Below are 17,319 nucleotides of genomic sequence, written 5' to 3'. Positions count from 1 at the left end.
GGACAGAGGATGATCAGCCTTAAATATTCCATCCTATCATATTGCTCGATATCACAGCTACTGATTTTGTTTTCTGAATCTCTGAACTGTGTCCCAGCTTGTTTCCTGCACGTTGTGCATGAAGAACATGTCCAATCCCAAGCTGATCTGGTAGCACCAGGGCCGCTGAACTGATGCAACAGTGGCCTTTTCATATTACAGAAATATTACTGTCCCCTGTTTAAGATGTTCAGGTACCTATACAAACACTGAAGTAGGGTTTGCTTGCTGTCACATTCCTCCTGTTCTACTGATCAAAGCAGATCTCTTTTTAACATGCTTCCAAAATGTATAAGTGATGATGGGGGACAAAGTCAACATCAGTTTTTTCATGAATTACTTTCCAAAGTTTATTCTGAAGCTAATCTGAGGCTTCAGCACTCAGAGTAAGACAAATCAAAGGGACATCTTCCAAAGTTCCAGCTTTTTAGAACTAGATTCCCTCTTTGTAACTGTCCCTCCTGCAGCTCAGCATGAAAACATTTAGCAGAGCAACACAAAGAAGGGGCTTTTGTTTGGAACAGGCTTTGGAAGACGTCTTTGGTATTTCAATGAATGCATTTTTGGATAAAAGGAGGACTGTGGATATTGTGCCCCATCACATATAATGGAAGTAAAAAAGCAAATGACTATTTATTGGCCAGTATGAAACAGAGTAGGCAAAAGTTGTTTTTAAATGGGCACCTGACTATTGTTTTTTTCCCTGTTTGTTCTTTAAACTAAGTTTAAGTTTAAAACAGAGGGCCCCTCTTCAAGACAGGGCTATGCATTTAGCTATTAATGGAAGACCTGCTTTAAGTGATGTTAATAAAAAAAATCAAAGTGTTTATTGTCATTGTCTCTTTTGGAGATAGATTCAGTAATGTGAGTCTGTCAGTAGCTGACAGTCAGACATTTTGATGCTAAACAATGTCTATTTTGTGAAACGTATATCATGTAAAGTTTTCATATGTTTGGTAATAAAAAGGGTGCTCACATTCATACAGTTTGAAATGTTATAGATAGTAATTATTTTTATTTAATATTTTTAAAAAATATTTTTTCACTTCCAGTAACTTAATTTATATTAATGAATTCAATAAATCAAAGTATTTAAACGCATTATTCCTCCTAATGTATTTAAGTGTTATGCTGTGTTTTTATTTTCTCCTTTTCTTGCACCGTATATGTCCAATATAAATAAATATATAACACATGACTACGCACTCATGTGAGGTCACTGGTTTTGCGACAGTTCCGGTCATTACTGTGCCGTTTTGCTTTACGACAGTTGTGACAAACCAGAAGTGTCAACCGCTGGCTGCAGAGTTATCTGGAGAGACAGGTGATTTTCTTGACCCTGAAGATAAGCCAAAAACCGAAACGACCTGAGATTCAATGCTTTGATGATCGTCACACACATCTGGCGAAGGATATGACAATAACCACGATGCGAGAAATAACAACACATTTTCGACGGTTTTCGTTCACGGCCCTAGCTACCTAGCTAAGCTAACTTAGTCGGAAGCTAGCGAAGCCAGTTTGTCAGCTTTCATCCTGGGAACATGATTTGAGTTGGAGCCGAATTCGATGTGACATCTTTATATTTCCACCGTGGGTGTAGTCTTTAGACGCCGACTCGTAGCTGGGCTTCCATAACTTAAACGCACGATGTGGCTGCAGCAAAGACTAAAGGGGCTACCGGGCTTGTTGTCAAGCAGCTGGGCGAGAAGACTCCTCATAGGACTACTGCTCTTCCTCATCTTCTACTGGTACCTGGGAGCGGAGAACAGGTGGAGGCTCTTCAGCGGCTCCGCCATGCCCGGTGGGGCGGCCGGACAGTGCCTACTTGCTGAAATCCACAGATGGAAGTCTCTCGTAGACCGAGGAGAGGGAATATATAGCACACCTCAGGAACAAGTAGACACACCTTTTGTATCAGGTAACGGCCATATTCTGCTTGACATTGACTCTAACAAACTATGGGTAGCGTCGTCTTCACAGTCCGGCTCTGCTCCGGTCCACCAGACTGAATACTCACCGAGGGTCGGCGTCCATCTGGAGGGAAAGCGGGCCGAGGCTCAGGCTAGCATGTTGTGGTTCCGCAAAGGCGCCGTGCTGTCGGTCCGCTGTGCCTCACCAGCCGCCCTGCAGTCATCCCGGGACTGTGTCACCATCAGAGAGGAGTTTATCGCGCACAGAAGCAGACCCAACGTCTATCTGCAGCGAATCCACATCAACAACCCGTCTGACAGGGCTGCCTCCTTGGAGGTTTCCTCTGATAATCCCTCCTTCGGTAGCAAGTTCTCCACAGGTGTGGAGAAACTGGAGGACAGAGAGATAGTGCTCTCCTCCGGCAGAGTGCCTGTGGAGAATAACCGGATGGTGCTGGTGGTGGTGGTCACCAAGAAACTGAACAGCAGGATCCAGGTCTCTGCTAAATCCGAGTACAAAGACAACATTCTGTCAGTGGTGTGGACCTCGGAGCCCATTGAGTCCTCCAAGCTGGAGGAGACCTTCAGCACCCTCAGAGAAGGAGCCAAGAAGGAACTGGGGGAGCTGCTGAGGGCCAGTGTGGAGGAGCTGGTTGTGGATCACCAGCAGGCCTGGATGGACCTCTTCATTTCAGGTGAGCATGATGGTAGTGGAAACTGGCTCTGGGCTGTAAAGGACCACACAAAAGTTTTAATATATTTTGGTCCATGTACTACAAACTCCACACATTATACATTACTGCACTGCATTACCACAATCATGATGCAACTATGACCGTAATGAAAGCAGATGACGATTAGTTTGAGCCTGATATACCTGTGCTGTATTAAGGCATATATTATGAAATGCAGCTGACTGCTTCTACCATAAAAGTGATTTTATGGTAGATCATACTTGCTCACATGTTCTGTCAAGAGGTTACTCATTGCATAATCTGTAAAGATGTAAAACAACACTTCAACAACTTCAGAAAACATAAATCATTTAACTGGGGCTCCAAGCCACAGAGGGCTGGGGCTACACATGCAAAGCAGCTGACTGTTTGTCAGATTCTTCTGAAACTTCAGTGTGAATCATCCACAGACCATGCTTGCTAAAAGAAAATGTGACACATCAAACTATTTTAAAGAAATACACAAACACACCACAACAGCACTGCTTGAACTGAGAAAATGAACTGCTAATCAGTGTTTATTGGCCAGTATCGTCTTTAAAAGTTACATCCCCATGTCTTCCCACGTAGATCAGTGTTAAGCTGTTTGTCTCTCAATGCTTTGGTGGAGGCATCATAAACTAGTTCAGTTCAGTTGTTGTTAGATGCTGTAATTAAAGGTGCTGTATGAGTGTTTCCCACAATCACTGCACACACACCCGCAGCACATGATGTTGTTCAGTCACGTTCAGTCTCATTGTTCTGATGGCCAGGATGCTTCATTTCACGGCCCCCAGTGTCATTAATAACAAGGGTTTTCTGAATGTTACAATTTAAAGATCTGTCAGTCATTTTAAAGCTGGTTCCAGTCCTGTGTTGTGAGTGTTGTGGGTTTTGTGGGTGTGGTTGCCTTTGTGTCCTTCTGCTGACCTGTGGGCTGCTTTTCAACAGTCTCACTCTCTTTTCCTTCTTTATCTCTTTCTTTACATTTTGAAACAGTTGCACCTTCTTTACCTTCTCTAGCTTTCTCTTTCTCCTTATCCTCCACTTCTCCCTTCCCTCAGTCTCTGATAATAGGAAAAACCTTTATAGAAAATCTTCCTATGCATGAGACCCTTAACTTGCACAGTGTTAATTGACAGTAATTGTGAATGAGTAACATATTGCCATTTGCTATATAAGCTGTGGAGTTTGAATTCAGCCTAATTAACTATCAAGCAGCAACCGGCTTGATAAAGTGGATGGTTGAAACAACAGCAGTGGGATTAAAAAACAACTGCAGTCTCACCTCATGTTCTTTCAGAGCTTTCCACTTTCTTTGTGATCTAATTGACAGCTTCTAATTTGATGCAGCCTGTTTCAGATATTGTCTGTCCCCTGAACCTTGAGTCATTTGTCTCCCCCTGTAAAAGCTCCATGTCAGCCATTCTCTGAGGCCTCGGAGTGACTCCAAAGTGCAGGAACTTCAACAATGCTTATTGTGTAGAAGTTCATTTACCTCATTCACTATATTCATTGACAGAAAGTCATCGTTATGCCTGACCCTGTCCACAAACCAGGTGCCAGGTACATGCTGGGAGCAGACAGTGCATTTATCTGTCACAGGACTGAAGTAAAAAATTCGAGCACACAAACGACAAGCTTTCCAAGCAGCAACATCACACATGACAAACAATAGGTCCTACATACAATATTGTGATGGGTTCACAAATAGTAATAAATGGTTATTATATGGGCCAGTTTCAAAAGTAGCATTAGCATAATTGATAAAGGAGTACTACCACTACTTAGTATCACTAATACTTTGAGGAATTTGGGTATTATGAAGCTCACACCAGAGCTTTTCCGGTCTGAGGTGCTGCAGAACTTCCCCTGACCACAGAGAGTGAGTGGGCACTGTGGGCTTTTCCAGCTCAGTAATATTAACCTGTGTGTTGTTAAAGCTGTAATTGAATGTTTGACTCCAGTTTTGTGGCTGTTTTTCATTTCAAACAGCACATTTTGAAATGTTGAATTGTTTGTGAAGAACACACAGCAGCTACATATGGTGTAAAAAGAGCTCTGCATGAAAACATCACCCTGAAGGTGAAAGATGGTGGAGGGAGCATCGTGATTTGGGGCTTTTGCTGCCTCTGGGTCTAGACAGCTCCACATCATCAGGTTTATCCAGGTATCTGACAGGATCATGTATAGGGTTATTTTGTACAGGCTGAAGAGGATCTGTACCCAGACTGGATCACTATCAGAATGATCAGGTGGTTCCAATAAGGACAGAGAGAGACTGGAGATTGCAAGCCCAGTAGCAGTACCTGAACTGCTAATTCCCCCAGTTCATTTTAGTATGAATGAAGATGCAAGATAAAAACAACAGGGAAAATGTCATGATCCTGAAGTAAAGTGATCATGGTTGAAAGCTCTGGAAAAGCTTATAGGTGAACATTGAGTTAAGGTTATTTTTTTGCCAAACTACTTTCCAAGGTCAAGAATAACCTGTGATGTTCAGACTAACTGATCCTCGCTTCTTGTTCCTTCAGGTATTGAAATGAGGAAGATCACTGACTCCCACACGCCGTCGAGCAGCACGGTGAACACCACCCTCTACTACATCCTGTCCTCCTCCATGGCTCCCCTGCTGGACCGCAGGCTGAGTGGCGAGGAGCGCGCTCGTCTCGAGTCCAGCCTCAACTATGCCGACCACTGTTTCAGTGGCCACGCCACCATGCACGCAGAGAACCTGTGGCCCGAGCGGGTGAGCAGTGCCGCCCAGATCCTGCAGCTGGTCACGCTGTGGACTCTGACTCTGCAGAAGAGAGGCTGCAAGGTGCTGGTGGCGGCGGGCGTCCACGGAGCCATGCAGGGCATGGTGCTGAGCTTCGGCGGCCTACAGTTCACAGAGAACCACCTTCAGTTTCAGGCTGATCCAGATGTGCTCCACAACAGCTACGCCCTGAGAGGGATCCACTACAACCAGGACCTCATTAACCTGGCGGTCCTGCTGGACGTGGAGGGGAAGCCTTTTCTTCACGTGTCGGTGAAGCCACAGGAAAAGCCAGTGAAGCTGTACGCCTGCGAGGCCGGCTGCCTCAACGAGCCCGTGGAGCTGACGTCAGAGATCAAAGGTCACACCTTCCCGGTGATGGTGACCCAGCCCATCACACCGCTGCTCTACATCTCCACAGACCTGCGCCACCTGCAGGATCTCCGCCACACCCTGCACCTTAAGGCTATCCTGGCCCACGAGGAACACATGGCCAACAGATACCCGGGCCTGCCCTTCCTTTTCTGGTTCAGCGTGGCCTCGCTCATAACTCTCTTCCACCTTTTCCTCTTCAAGCTCATATACAACGAGTACTGTGGCCCCGGCGCTAAGCCCCTCTTCAGGAGCAAGGTATAAACAGTGGAAAGGAAAAAACTTCAAACTGATCTGCTCTGCTCCTTTTTTTTTTTTTTGACTTGTGTGTGATGGCAAAGATTTCCCTCTCTCTCTATCAACACTCTCTCTCTCTCTCTCTCTCTGTGGGTTGGTTTCTCAGTTTTGACCTTCACCCTCTCTGTGAGTGAACTTTATTTTCCCATCTCACATGGTACATGGTTTGGAGTGGGTTGGCATTAATCGCCTTACACAGCTTGCCCCCCCCCCCCCCCCCTCACTAAAGATGATTCCACCATTGTTGTTGTTGTTCAAAGTTGTTTGGTGACGGAGGAAGTGATTAAGTATTTCACTGCAGCTGTTTCCTGTAAAAGACCGTGAGCAGCGGAAAAGCTGATCTGAGTTTAACGCAGCCGTAGAACAGTAGCCCTCATTGAGATTACAGACCTTGAAGTTACAGTTAGCCATTTGGTCTACGGCGTTAGCACCCCACCTGTTCCACTGCTCTTCATCTCCGTTGTGGAATGTAAAGAATTTGTTGATCGCAATGGAAGAAAAACAAGCACAAGAGTTATTGTTTTCTCTCAGAGGAGGAGGCGACAGCTTTTCCCTGTTTCTCTTGTTAGTTTAAAATTTTCAGATTGTGCTTTGTACAAAGGGCTTCACTCCATCACAGTGTCAGCTTCAGTTTACAGAGTAATGTAATCCAATACAGCGGAAATCATGTCTGCTTTTATTTTTGTAAAAGTTCAAACTTATTGTTATTTTGTAAGTTGTGAGACCTTTCAGTTCAGACCTGCTCTGACAACATTAAAGGCAGCCTGTGGAGTTTCTGAAGACTAGCAGGGGGGGATGGAACACATTGGTGGTGTTAATGTATCAGCAAACATAGCAGCGGGGGGGGAAATGGAAGCCAGTGTAAACATGGACGTAAATGATCTAAATCTCAATGTGCTTTAAGGAAGGAAATGGATCCAGCATGTGTGCAAAACCAGTGTGTTTTTTGGAGACACAATAAATGTAAACAGAACCTTTGTTTGTTTATAAGATAGTTCCACAGGGTACCTTTAACTTTGGCTAAAGTAAGAGCAGCTTTAATGCTCACTGTGATGGATGACCTGACTACAACACTGCAGCTGAAATATTGACAGGAAAAGTTTACTACAGCTGACAGTTCAGTTTTTATAGCTCTGCTCAGCAGTCCTGATTACACTGATAACGTTGTGCTCAGTTAATAGCTGAAAACTAGGAACACAGCAGTACTGTGAAAAAAAACAGACAGACTGTAAACAAACCCACAGGTTAGCCAGAGGTATTTGGAGGAAAAAAACAAAGGCAGATGGTGAATGTATTACCCAAACTGTCTGTTGTAGTTTTGTGTGTACATACAGTTTTCCTGTGCAGTGAGGGATTACTAGCATTACCAAGCTGTGCTCGTTTTCATTTGACCTCCAAATACAGTGGGTTTAGATCATCAGTTAGATAAACTGTCGGTTTGTTTCCAAGCTGTCTGTCTGCTCATGTTGTTGACCTGTTGAGAGCTGCGATAATGAAACTACAGCTGGAATAAATCTTCCTGTTCCTGTATGTGAGATGATCCCAAAGCAAAATGATCCTCCACATGACAGAAGCCCAAAATTAGATTAGTACAGCATGGTGGTGCTAAAAGTCCATAACGTCTGTTGTCATGTCAAACTGCCTACATGTTTACAGATGTCGTCATAGAAACGATGGAGACCTGCCGGACAGTTAGCGAAGGTTGTGCTGCAGGCTAAATGTCTAAATGCCTCAGCTCAGCACGGGCTGTGCGCTCACTTTGCCAGGACTCTTTTTTTTTTCTGCTATTCCCTTTTCTTCCTGCCTTTTGATGATGTTTTATATTGAATCACTCAATTAAATTAACAAGAAATCTGCGGGTTGGCTTTGGCTCTTCAGTTCTGACCTGTCACACTCTCTGCTGTGCCTCAGTCACAAATCTCTCGTCCTCATGCATGTCTGCGTTTTATCCCTTTCTCCCGGGAAGCAGTGTGGTGGATGGATTGGGTCGTGTTAGTCAGTTTCCCAGCTAATCATACGATCTAATGCACTACCCCCCCCCTCCTCTGACTTCACCAGGTCGCCAGCAAAAGTGAGGAAGGCTTCTGCGACACCAGGAATGCTGCTTGAACACCACAGTGCTGTGCACACGTGTGAAGATGTAGCCGTGGTTCTGCTTGAGCTTTGGCAGCATGGGAGATATTAACATGGGTGTGCAGGCGCTGAGTCTGAAATGTGCTAAGGCTTTTTTTCTTCCCTTGGGTCTTCAATGTGTCGCAGCTTTGATAAATACATGACTCTGCTTTTATAGGAAATGGCTGTGGAGGGAGACTGCTCAGACGGAGGTGGAGGTGCGCTGCTGAGAAGGTGCAGAGGCATGTAGGGTAGAACGATATGTATTTAGATAGTTACACATTTGTTGTTCTTCAGGCTCTGTACTTCACTTTGAATTAACACACAGCATCTAAATTGGAAGGGTTCAGTAAGTAATTGGACATGTAGGCTGGTAAATGCTTCCTGGGCAGCTGTGTGTAGTTTCAGAGTTAGTTCATGCACAGAGCACACACACACACACACACGGCTCAGAGCTGACTGAGGTGAGCTTGTCTGTCGGTATGAGGAGTAAAGATGTGAACATGCCAATGAAGAAGAAGATAATGAGGCTTATAAAAAAAAAAAAGCTAAAATCCATCAGAGAGATATCAGAGGTCTGAGTCTCCCTCACAGTTCATTCTATGATCTGATCTATGATTCTGATATAAACCTCCTCAGGTTAAAGCTGAGACTCTTCACTTTAGTCTCCATTATTTTATTTTATTTTAGTTTAGATTCAATGAGGAGAAGCTCAGAGCCTGAAGAACAAAACATGTGTAACCGTCCAAATACTTATGGCCTGGACTCTGTCAGTTATAAATCTGGAGTCCACCCCACCCCCAAAAAGTATTGAAAAATATATCAGCAAATATTCACGTGGGAAACTGGAAGCACCGATTGTTTTTGCATTTTTGCTTTAAAAAGTTCATAGATAATAAACATGGTGGCAGATTTATTTTCTCTCTGACATTTGAAAAGCATTTTAAAGAAGCATCTGCAAAGTTTTCCTGGGTTTTTTTTCCTTCTGCCCCTCTGCACATGTGCTTTAGTGTTTCTACTGCTGCCAACGTATTTAATGGACTTTACACTGGATGGATGTCACACACACATTAAGATCCATTTTCTAGGCCTCATCATCACATGAAGAGTAACAACTGCCCGTCTCTTTTATAATGGTGGTTTATGGGGAAAGTCTTCTTTGGGCTGCAGGGGATTTTTTTTTTTTTTTTAGCTTTAGTGCAGCGCTGTGTCACACATTCATGATTCACACAGTCAAGCATGTTGCACTTGTGGCCATCACCTAATCAGCAGCCACATGCTTGAAAGAGTTACCACGTGCTTGTTTCCTACATGTCCTTTCAAAGTTAACACTTTTTGATTAGAGGACACACACACATGTTGTGTGTTCAGTGTAGCTTTAAAACACAACTGCACTTCATAAAATGCTTTTACATCTAAATGTATATCTAATGTTATTTAATAATGGCAGCCATTCATCCACATTTATACTCTGACACATCGAGTTCATTTGACTCTGTGAAATATGTCGAGGGAGCGATTAGTGAATATTAATAAGATGCAAATGATGTGTTAGAAACTTTTGCTTTTGTCATGATTTACATGTTGTTTCTGATTCAGGATATATGGGGATTGTTCAGCTTTTTCTTTTTCTGTCGGTGGGTTTTATCCAGTCTCTTTATTTCCTGTGAACTACTGAGTGTGCCTTAATGAAGAAATGAAGGAGGAGGTTAATTTATTGTGGCTCGTGGCTGTGGAGCCATTTGTCGGATTAGATTGTACTTGAAGGGTTTGTGATCATGTGAAATTGAAGCAAAAAAAAAAAAAAAGTCATTTTGTCTCATGTGAGGGAGAATAAATGACCTTCTTGTGTTGTCTGAGGATTTGTTCCATATATTTCCTGCGTTTTGAAAGTGTATAAACTCTGGGGTTTATCACTGGAATAATTAGACCAGGCTTGTCCCCAATCCCAGCAAACACTGGGTGAGAGGCGGGGTACACCCTGAGCAGGTCTCCAGTCTGTCACAGGGCTGACATAGAGAGACAAGCAACCATTCACACTCACATTCACACCTATGGACAATTTAGAGTCACCAGTGAACCTAACCTGCATGTCTGTGGACTGTGGGAGGAAGCTGGAGAACCCGGAGGGAACCCACACAGACACGGGGAGAACATGCTGTGAGGCGACAGTGCTAACCACTAACCACCATGCTGCCTCCAGACAGTGCTAACCCAACCAGACGGATCCCAGTGGGACCTGCTTATGTCTGGACTGTCGGAACAACCATTCCTCCACCCCCACCCCTGAGAGGAAGACTGAGCGGTGTATAATATCATCATGGCATCCCATTTAACAGCTGTGGGAAACGCAAGAGCCAAACTGGTAGATGGTTCCACAGCAGAGGAGCCTGAGAGCTGTGTATGATTCTGGGGCTGCTGCTATGATCCATCAAGTCCTTTGCAGATGATGTTGTTCTGCTGGCTTTATCAGACCAGGACGTTTAGCCTTCACTGGAGTGGTTTCAGAGCATGGAGCAGCAGGGATGAGAGTCAGTCAGCACCAACTGAAGCAGTTTCAGTATCTCTGGGTCTTGTTCGTGAGTGAGGGTAAAATGGAGCCGTGAGCTTGTCGCGGTGAAGAGGAAGCTGAGCCCGGCCCTCACCTGTGGTCATGAGCTTTGGGTGGTGAGGGACATTATAAGCAGCTGAAATGAGTTTCCTCTGGAGGGTGGCAGCACTCTGAGATTATTGGACGTCTCATCTGGTCTGGGAGGAGCTGGAAAACACTGCTGGGGAGAGGGACGAACTTGCTTAACCTGCTGCCACTGCAGCAGAAGAGAGATGGATGGATGGAAACGAACAAAAGTCTAATATGTTTATAACGTTTAAACAACGTTCTGCTGCTGGATGTCCTGTTGGCAGACAGAGTTCATTCAAATCATTGGCATCATATCAAATATTCAAATACAAATAACAGACTAAAACTACTTGATTCTATTATTGTACGTGGTATGGTATCTGGTGTGTGAGCTGTGAGTGATAACAGGAAGTCATTTACAGGTTTCAGTTATCTAATGGTTTTATTTTTGAGTTTAGAAAAAAAGTGAAAAGAAAATAAACCTCATAAACAGTGTCTACCACTAAACAAACTAAAAAGGTGTCATTACCATGACACCCATGCTTTCAGATCCGTCTCCCGTAAAGACGTGCAACGTCACAGTCATGGCCCGATCAGTATTGCATTTCAACTCCCACTAAAGAAACCAGCTTTATTCCAAAATAAAATACTGTAAACAAACAACACCTATGCTGACAACAGGACTGTGATAGAAACTGCCACTGTCTGAGTGGAGACTGATAAATTACAGTGGGATTTCCCCCCCCCCCCCACACACACACACACAGATCCTGGAAATCTTAGTTACGATGGTATCTAAAGTGAAATGGATGCCTCGGATTTTATGATCTGGACTAATCAGGTGCAGCTTGAACACGTTTCTAGAGAGGAAAAATTCTGCAGTAACACTCCCCAGCCTTTGGTTAAAGTATCATGACATGACATCCAAACCATCCATAGCTCTCTCAGCTTTTTATGTTCAGAGTCTGAGTTATACTTCTGTGTCCACATGTCACCATAGGCACTTATGGTGGTCATTTCCTGTGTGCATAGACTCTACCTGATCTCTTGTGGAACATAAGAAAATTCCTGTTTGCATTCATTCTCATTCACTCACTCTGACACAGAGCTGTACGGCGATGGAATAAATCACCTGTTTATAAAATACAGCACAATATCCCCACAAACTCTTCAAACATGGAGGAAATGTTCTGGGTGGATCCCATACAGAGACGCCGTGACACAGAAGTATAAATCAGCCTGGACCAGGAAACAAACCCTTTTCCTGATAGATGAGGTTTTCTGTGTGTTTGTGCTTAATGTTACTAAACGTTACTTAAAAACCAAATTAAAATACTCAGCATCTTCAGACCAGTGGTTCTTTAGTTCTTCTTAGATTACAACAACTACTGACCATTCACAGTCAAGGCTTTTTCTGACACCTCTGGTCTTTAGGGAAATAAAATGTGAGCAGTGTTGTTCTCGGCTTCATCTTTTCATCACACGGCGCTCGATCTTTTTAATGGCTGTTGGTCAATAAATGGCTCCGACGGCAAACCATAAAAGCAAAAACCCTTTTCTCCCACCGGCTGATGTGTGAGTGGTGTGAGGCAGCTTCCCTCCCCCTGCTTCCAGTCTCTGTGCTAAACCCACCTTCTGGATGAATCTTAGCCCCGATCCAGGACTGTCACGGTGCACATCACTGTGCTGCATCGCCATCTCCTGGAGCTCTCCAGCGCTTCGTTCACTGAGCACCTCATGAAAAACGAACAAACGAACAGAAAACAACACGCACAGTCTCATCAGTCCACTGATGAAGACCATGGGATGTGGTTGAGAAAGCTGTGGCAAAAAAAAAAAAAAAAAAAGCTTCAGAGAGGGAGATTGGATCTTGATTGGATCCTGCTTGATATTCCTTCTTTCTCCTTCATTCAGCATCTTTGATTTTACATGGTTTGTATTGACTTTAGTGGAAGAGACCTTTCTCTGTCTAAAAACAAACAAAAAGTCCCTCCTTTTGAGTCTCTAAAAAGACGTTTACCATCCAGCGCTCTCGTCAACACAGCCTACCTAACACATGGCTCCTGTCAAACTATGGGGTGGAGTTTTCTTGACGTAGTGTCAGGGTGAAGTTATCAGAGTCAAAGGTGAGTCAGACAGTCCCAGCTGACGTCCCAGCTGACGTCCCTGTGTTCAGCAGACGAGACAAAACACCCAAGCACAACTATTCTGGCCCAGTCAGTCTTAGCCCACACATGGGATCCTGAGCACATCCTGTGTGTGTGTGTGTGTGTGTGTGTGTGTGTGTGAGAGGAGTGAGATGGGCTATGAGTCTTTGAGCATGCTAATCTGGGCAAAGATCTTGAGTGCAGGGCCCAGTTTGATGTTCATGGTTCCCATGAGGTGGTCCTCCTTCAGCAGCAGCAGGGCCTGCCCATCGATCTCCTGAGAGCGGAACTCCTCAGCGATCTCCAGACAACCTGCAGCCACAAAGCACCAACAGTCAGCTCACACCACCGCTCTGCACCGAAGACTCCACCGGACCAATGATAATCACCATCACAGCCATCTGCATTCACTTTTCAACTAAACTTTATTTCCATGCTGTTAAAATAATCTGTATGGAACCGACTAAACATCCAACGAAACAGCTCTCAGCTCTAAGACACTCTCACTATCAAAGGCAAAGGTGAAAGTAAACATCTGAACTCCGTCACAGCACAAATGTGACGGAGGGACAGTGGAGACAGGGCCCACCTGGCAGAGAGGAGATGAACTCGTAGACGTCCCCTATGTTCCACTGGCCGGGATCACTGGGCAGGAAGTTGTGGGGCAGCAGGGGAAGCTCAGAGCCTTGAACCGCAGGCACCCGCTGGCTGGCTGACAGGGGGGACGGGGGTTTCTTGTAGCCAGACAAGTCTGAACATTGGCTGGACTCTCCCTGTGCAGGGTGGACAGAGTGACCAGTGGACAGAGCAGCAGCAGGCTTCTGCACAGACAGAGAGTAGTCTCAGAGTCAGAGAAAACATCTGCCTCTGATGTGATGATATGATCCAGTGAAGTGAGATAACAGCTATTAGTCACATACAGAGGACAGATCACATCCATACTGAACAGATTTCAGAAGGGTGCAGGTTTTCCTGCTACATCCAGGGGCCAGTTACCCTTTACTTTTACTGAGATAAGGAATAAATTAAATGTTCAAAGCTGTCTCACCTTTTTTTTAGACTCTAAACTGGAGTTTTTGTGGTTTCCATTCAGTGCTTTTTGTTTCTTCATGTTCTCCAGGGTGGTTTTGCGGTTTGGGAAGAGACCCATTCTCTTTGTGCATCCCACGTTGTAGCTACAAATTAAGTTAACATGGTGAGCTGAAACTTAAAGAGCACGGCTTGATGGTGAAGCAAGGTCATTAGGGTTCAAACCCTGAATTGAACCGAAACCCTGAAACCTGAAATTTGGGCCAGTAACTGGAAATGATGTGCAAAAGCTTCCCAAGAAACATGAGCCCAATCAGCCAGAAGGTGGCGCTGTAATTAAGGCCCGAAAATGAAAACTTGGAAAGGCTACGCACCTCACACTAGAAGTCCACTACAAGTCCAGCTCTGTGTCCTCTACAAAAAAAAAAACAACTCCTGGACAATTCTATAATTAATGGGTAAGACTGGTCAAAAAAACATGGCCGCCATCAATCAAAACACTTAGCAAAGGACAGGGTTTAGCAGGAAAGAATGGCTCAAGCTGTCTTAGAGAAATGATGAAACAAGCTGGGGACATCTGGCACTGTGATAAGATAAGATGTTATTTACTACATGGACACTGTTGAATTTAGAATTTTTTTTTTTTTTCTAAACTCAACAACACACTGAGACGTCAGCTCTGTAGCTGACTGCTTCACATCAGTTTCAGGAGTCACATTCTGAACATCGGGGCATCGCTCGTTTCCACCAAAGGGTGAACTATGGAAATGAAACCAATGAAGAGACAGGAATGTCTTTGTTAACAGGTCTCACCGTTTGGCACACACTGTGGAACAGAACCTCTTAGACCTTTTGAAGATGTAGGCAAAATCCACCCTGCCACACAGCTCACAGGTCAGCATGGGCTCCTGCTGGGTCTTTAGCTCTGAGGGAACAGAGTCAAAACAAGGTCAGCTGAACACAGACAAACACCTGACACGTGGCAGAGGTACCATTATCAACAACATCTGCAGAAAACACATCTGTGTAGGGACAAGTACTAAGCAGTGCAACATGTCCAGATTATAATGATGACAGACATGAATCTGAAATTTGTGTTTATTCGAAGCAGCTTAAAATTCACCTCACACTGTTGTCTGAGCAACCTGCAAAAGTGCAGCGTCCTGACTGGTTGCTGCATTTTCAGACACAAAGGTTTTAAGTTCAATAGGATGAACCAACCAGACACACAGCAGATATCTTGACAGAGGGAGAAGGTGCAGTCCTGTGACAACATTGTGTTTTATACAATATCACATTCGTATATGGACAGAAGGAATGTCAGCTCCCCCCATGTTAACCACACTCTGATACAGAAATAATGAAGCTGTGCTACTGGTCTGAGAACTGAAACAATATTAAAGAATCTGAAGAACTTTACCCTTTGGTGAGACTCCGTCCATCTTTGAGTCTACTGTGTGTCTCTTTAGGCTCTCAATTGAGAAAGATGGACGTTCTACCTGCAGACAGAAAACACAGACATTAATACAGCAGCTGATACCACTGCAAAGGACAGAACACTATTAGAACACAATGTAAAATGTGCTCTGGCTCCTTGCTCCTAAGTTTAGATCCTGAATTCAGTTGCTTTGGTTCCATAGCTTCTGCAACTATTCATGATGAAAAGGACCACAGACAGGTTTCTGAAAAACATGAAGGTTAAAAGGTGTGCTTTTAATCCGAGCTGTCAGTTAAAGTTCTTTCTCTTTGCATTCACTGATTGCATCAGAGCTGAGCAACAGAAAAAACAAAGAACGACAGGTAGACTCAGGTGTGCTGTTTTCCTGCGTCTAAAAGGAGATGCAGGCAAAGCTCCAGTACTCACAGGAAAAGGCTCAGCACCCTCCTGGATGACAAAGCCTTCTATCAGATGGGTGAGGATGTGGGTCTTGACTAGGGCCTGGGCTGGTTTGCTCTCTCCGCTGTGTTGGCTGCTGTTAGTGTTCCCATTCCCAGAGGTCATGACTGGAGCACAGGCCGCCCCTCACCTGTCAACAAAAGCAGCATGGCAAATTCAACAAGAGCTGGCCCCATGGACCTGACCAGCCCTCCCAATAACTGCTGTTCAAACTCCAATCATTCAAATGTGACAGTTTAATGTTCCCAGTGCTTTGGAAAAAGAACACAGTGTTACTAGAATTTTGCTTGTTAAATGACAAGTTGTATTTTGACTCAATAGAAATAATTCATTAAAGCAGCATTTTTCTGATTAAATGTCTGCTTTTGGAATTAGCTAACTTTATTTCTTTGCCAAACTTCCTGCATGTAGTTGTTCACAGTGAGAGTCAGTGCGACAGGAGCTTTAATGCGTGACTGTGTAAAGAGCAGCTCCCAGTGTGCCACAGTCCTTTTTGAATTTACTTATTTGTTGTTGTTGTTGTTGTTGTTGTAGTAATGAGGCAGACAGCCCTGGACAGGCGGACAGTAGAATGGCTGGCATGACAATCTGTACATACGAGCAGCGCGTTAGGCTAACGACTTGTGTGTGTGTGTGTGTGTGTGTGTGTGTGTGTGTGTGTGTGTGTGTATTGTTGTTGTGGAGACCCATGAGCTTCAAACCTAGCAATGATTATTAAAACAGAAATGACAGATTCAGTGCCTGCCGTACACAGCTGGACCTTTGAAACGTCCAGCAAAATAGCTTATTATGCAGTTGGCCGGTATTCAAGAATTATAACAGCTAGCTAACTCATTCGACGTTAATACGCCAGTTAAATCATAACTCGGTATCCACAAGAAAGTTTCCTTGTTTCCCATTAAATTGCAACAAATGAAATAGTGGAGGTTAGTGGACACTAAATCCATTCACTGCCTTAGTTTATCTGTCAATATGAACGTTGAGTAAAGTTCCAGCTAGCCTTGTATCAAATCAAATTTAGCCAGCGGTTAAAGGGATTTGTTAGTTGTTTATGTGAATGAATTAAACCACACAGCATTAAAACCCAAGTTTTCGTGAACCCCCCTTTCTAAAAAAAAGACGAACTTCAGAGTAGTTAGCTTACTTTTACAGTCTCAAACCACCTCTGAATCAGTTAGAAAATAGGCGCTCCGCTCCGTAACAATGGTAGAGGGAAGAAAAGCTCTTTGTTCAACGGCTCCAAACAACGCTTTCATTTACTTCCACTCCCTCCGCCAAAACGGCGAAGAGTCAGTCCGCCACTTTAATACTGACAATTATTTAAGCAGCTAAACGAGGCGCAGGTCCACCCCGTCACACGAGGACACGCAAAGTTAGCTCCTGATTCATATCCTCACTGTGGCTTTCTCCTTATTCGAACTG

At 44.2% G+C, this 17,319-nt stretch overlaps 2 protein-coding genes across 3 annotated transcripts; one reads left to right on the top strand and one right to left on the bottom strand.

Annotated features, from left to right (window-relative positions):
* Window positions 1-1,325: 1,325 nt before the first annotated feature.
* kiaa2013 (KIAA2013 ortholog) lies at window positions 1,326-10,063 on the top strand. 2 transcript variants are annotated; one of them, XM_041062423.1, is made up of 3 exons: window positions 1,326-2,647; window positions 5,200-6,053; window positions 8,151-10,063. In XM_041062423.1, exons 1-3 carry the CDS (start codon window positions 1,690-1,692, stop codon window positions 8,199-8,201), a joined length of 1,863 nt encoding a protein of 620 aa, XP_040918357.1. In that variant the 5' UTR covers window positions 1,326-1,689; the 3' UTR covers window positions 8,202-10,063. The 2 variants fall into 2 exon arrangements, with proteins under 2 accessions (XP_040918357.1, XP_040918367.1); XM_041062433.1 differs by having other exon boundaries at window positions 6,199-10,063.
* A 1,190-nt stretch (window positions 10,064-11,253) lies between these two features.
* LOC121198975 (polyhomeotic-like protein 2) lies at window positions 11,254-17,319 on the bottom strand. Its single transcript, XM_041063392.1, has 7 exons — window positions 17,042-17,319; window positions 15,865-16,027; window positions 15,421-15,499; window positions 14,814-14,925; window positions 14,020-14,146; window positions 13,561-13,792; window positions 11,254-13,283 (listed from the first exon to the last, which is right to left on the bottom strand). The coding sequence occupies exons 2-7, from the start codon at window positions 16,000-16,002 to the stop codon at window positions 13,129-13,131; spliced, it is 843 nt and encodes a 280-aa protein (XP_040919326.1). The 5' UTR covers window positions 16,003-16,027; window positions 17,042-17,319; the 3' UTR covers window positions 11,254-13,128.

Source organism: Toxotes jaculatrix, chromosome 2, assembly GCF_017976425.1.
Source record: "Toxotes jaculatrix isolate fToxJac2 chromosome 2, fToxJac2.pri, whole genome shotgun sequence".
NCBI classification, from domain to species: Eukaryota; Metazoa; Chordata; class Actinopteri; family Toxotidae; genus Toxotes; species Toxotes jaculatrix.
This window is presented reverse-complemented; position numbering and strand designations above follow the sequence as displayed.

Bases quoted from the DNA above. Each gene is read 5' to 3' on its own strand.
- kiaa2013 (XM_041062423.1), top strand. From the start codon at position 1,690: ATGTGGCTGCAGCAAAGACTAAAGGGGCTACCGGGCTTGTTGTCAAGC. The intron at 2,648-5,199 runs GTGAGCATGATG...TTGTTCCTTCAG, and splicing joins GATGGACCTCTTCATTTCAG to GTATTGAAATGAGGAAGATC. The intron at 6,054-8,150 runs GTATAAACAGTG...TGACTTCACCAG, and splicing joins AGCCCCTCTTCAGGAGCAAG to GTCGCCAGCAAAAGTGAGGA.
- LOC121198975 (XM_041063392.1), bottom strand. From the start codon at position 16,002: ATGACCTCTGGGAATGGGAACACTAACAGCAGCCAACACAGCGGAGAG. The intron at 14,147-14,813 runs GTGAGACCTGTT...CTTAATTTGTAG, and splicing joins TCCACAGTGTGTGCCAAACG to CTACAACGTGGGATGCACAA. The intron at 13,284-13,560 runs GTGGGCCCTGTC...TTGTGGCTGCAG, and splicing joins GTTCATCTCCTCTCTGCCAG to GTTGTCTGGAGATCGCTGAG.